Raw genomic sequence first — 3,481 nt, 5'->3', positions numbered from 1 at the left:
CACAGCAAGTACCTCCCTGCCCGCTATGGGAGGTAGGATATGAGAATGGCAGTCTTCTAAATAAATTACCTGACTGAACCCATATTTTGTAAGTTTTAAAACAATCAAAATGTGACATATCACCGGATCGAGGTAGCGAGTCACAGTGATTCCAGTCTACACAACTGAGAACGGCTCATCAGACACTGAAAAATACTGACAATAGCAAATCAACCTGCTCATTGATACACAATCTAATATAAATAAACATATATACAATCACAATGAAGAACCCTCTTCTCTAAATATATCATGGAATAATAAAAGCTTCGACAGAAAAAACTAAAACCACAATGAATTTTTTAAAATGCTGCTTTGTTCTGACATGGTAATATCTATGAATAGAGAGAGAGAGAGACGTACACCACAATATCTCTATGTCTTAGTATATGACTAAAGCATATGCTAGGATAAGACAGTACTTGAACATGAATGGCAGTCCATGGTTGATTTATGAATCGAAAGACAAATGTAATGGGAAAGTTGGGAGGGGGGGGGGGGGTTGGAGGGCTGGAGGGGGAAGGGGAGGAATAAGCTGCCCTTCTGTAACAAAGTGGATCTTTAAGTGTCTGTTGTTTATCCTTTATGAGGTCATATGTCACAGTATCAATAATATTATTGACAAATAAGAAAAAAAAATCTGTTTCTTTTAAGTAAAATCTATCCTCTATGCCAGTTTTCCAAATATTTGAAGAAACGGTGAAAGAATTTGCCAAATTTTATACAGTTTCTCAAGTTTCTATAATTATCGTGTGCTTGTGTATAAGATGGGGATTTTTTACATTTAATTGTCATCTATATCTATGACAGACCATCAATGAAAGATAAAAAGGCTACGTAATAGCATAGTGACCTGAATTTGTTTTATTCAAAAGTTGCAAAAAAGCTGGCCAATCCTTGCTTTAACACAAAACAACTTCAAAAATAAATAAATAAAAAATATGTGATGAGAGTTATGGATTAACTCTGGCATCAAGCAAATCTTTACGTTTATCAAGATATTCTTCTGCTTTCAGAATTAAAACTAAACGTTTTCCTTATAGGGTCAGTTCCCTTTCATAGCGAAGACATCCATCATTTTGATGCTCAGAACAATTTCATTTTAAGATGTGAGCTTAGAAATCATTTCATGACATCACATACTGAGTATTACTCCATCATGTAATGCAAAAATTATTTCATCGTTGTCTAGGTAACTGCCCTAGAGAAACAAGAAAACTGGAAATGAGTTTCTTACCTGGCTATAAAATGAGCATTGGGTTTCAATCACAAAATGTATTCACATATAATTAGTGATTGGAACAGTCATGAATGGGGAAGAAATATATGACGGGGTATGACAGTGCATCAGAGTTCATGAACAGAACAAATGAAATGTGTTGGTAGACAGAAATCTGACTAAAATATTAACAGATAAGCCAAGGTGATCATTTTGCTTTCTGTTCATGTATCAGTTATTCCAATTTTCCTTTCTCATATTCACAATTTGATCCAAGTAGTATTTCAATGGGTGGTTGATCGATTCCAATCGCTATATATTAAAATTAAACATCACAACTATATTCATTTAATTATTTAACTCTACCTTATATTCCAATTCCAAATTAGGCAAAAATTTAGATTTCAAGTGTTTGTTGTTTGAAATGTGTCACTCCAAAAAGTCCATGCAACGCCAATACTTAGGGCTTTGTTAATACAGTACTTAAGGAATCTCTCCAAATGGCTTCATTCCAGTTTTCCACAAATGGATTCTTGAAAAAGTCATTCCGGTTTCCCAATCAGCTGTTGCTAAAGTAAAGCAATAAATGTTTTGTTTTGTTTTTTCAATGGCAACACAGCTTGTTGATGATGCTCAAGTAGAATTATTTAGGTATAAGTTGCTGCCAATGCTCGTTACTTGTATAGATAGTGTGCGCTTGGCTAAGAAACTCACAACATTGCCATCTGGAAGTGTAATGGACCAACACACAAAACTATGTGTAACTTTGAATGTATATAGTCTGGTTAATAGAGTTTATTGAGAATTAGTCATAAACGCGGGTGGCAAAAAGCAATAACAAAGACCTGAGTGACGTCAATTTCATACTATCTAAACTAAACTTAGTTCATCTTCTGAGAGTGTATGAGAATGGACTATTTTGCTGTACTTTTCATCATACTCCATAGGAACGGATTAGACCCTTACTTACAATTCTCCCATACAAATAATAAACAATCCATATGTTCCTGATTGCAATCCATTGCATTTTTTATTATTAAAAAAATAATAATCATATATTGTCATTATCGCTGTTATTATTGTCATTTTTGTTATTGTTGCTGTTGATGATATTGCTACAGATATTCTTATTATTATTAAAACTTTTTTCTTGGTTGTGTTGCTACAAATGTGTATATCTTGATTGTTCTCCGTTTGTTCTGTATTTCTATTGGTCATGTTGTTACCAGTTTGAAATCACCTGTTCAGCATTAGACAAGTGGTACCATTCACACATTAGGGTCAAATGGCTAAACTCACTCAACCCTAACACAGACTATATCCGTAGTTTATCCGGGTTACTTTTACCCCATGCCTATTTATTATATTTTTCTGAGACAAATTATAGGCGTAGTATCAAAGCTAATGTTTTTAGTTTTTACATGTTAATGATAGTTGAATAAAACTATCTATGTACATGCTCGTTTTAATACATTTTTTCCAATTTTGAAAAGTAGCAAAAATCTCTAGGATTGAGTGAGTTAAGAAATAAAATATATGAAAGACAGCAAATAATGTTAATACATGTAAATATCTGCATTGCCACTTTTCATAAAACAAGGGCAATGTAGCTTCAAAGAAATTAACAAATCAGTACAAATAATAAACATATCAAGCTGACAAGTCACATGATTCATACATTGTTCCCAATTTGGAATTGGAATGCCTGGTAGAGTTTAAGAATTTGGGAACAATCTAAAGAGCTGAAATATTATGTTATTAAAGTCTATATAAGTTCTGGTAAAACCAAGGAAGGAAGTGTTTGGTCCACACAGTTGACCCAAAAGTTAGCACAGGTGGAATGGTAGTTACAGCCTGCAAAGGACAATTTACTGTTGATGCCTATCGTGATGGCTGACTCAATACAGGCCGAGGGTGTGGAGAAGATTGATGATGATGAGGCTAGTGATGATAGTAATGATGATGACGTTGTTGATGTGGTAGAGGTGGTTGGTACATCTACATTAAGGAGGCAGACACCACATGCTGAGGAGGTTTTAACCGAAGATGAGGATGATGAGGAATCTTGGTCTGATTTCAGAATGGCGCTGGTGAAGACTAGAGATGATGGTTCCGGCTGAAAGTTTTAAAAAGAAATGAAACAAAAAAAAATGAATTGTAATTTTTGAATATTTCTATGAATAAACCATGATTTCAATTTAAAACTTGAAAATGAATGCCTTT

General features: G+C 33.9%; 1 protein-coding gene across 3 annotated transcripts in view; it reads right to left on the bottom strand.

Annotated features, from left to right (window-relative positions):
* Positions 1-1,847: 1,847 nt before the first annotated feature.
* The window catches only part of LOC144977173 (uncharacterized), a 44,977-nt gene continuing 43,343 nt past the window's right edge, over positions 1,848-3,481 (bottom strand). For all 3 annotated transcript variants that reach the window (XM_078922053.1, XM_078922055.1, XM_078922054.1), the window contains one exon: positions 1,848-3,374. In XM_078922053.1, the coding sequence (XP_078778179.1) occupies positions 3,024-3,374 (351 nt within the window). In that variant the 3' untranslated portion in view covers positions 1,848-3,023. The remainder of the gene's footprint in view (positions 3,375-3,481) is intronic.

This window comes from Berghia stephanieae, chromosome 7 (genome assembly GCF_034508935.2).
Source record: "Berghia stephanieae isolate SIO BIC M18660-M18661 chromosome 7, UCSD_Bste_1.3, whole genome shotgun sequence".
Lineage (NCBI taxonomy): Eukaryota > Metazoa > Mollusca > Gastropoda > Nudibranchia > Aeolidiidae > Berghia > Berghia stephanieae.
This window is presented reverse-complemented; position numbering and strand designations above follow the sequence as displayed.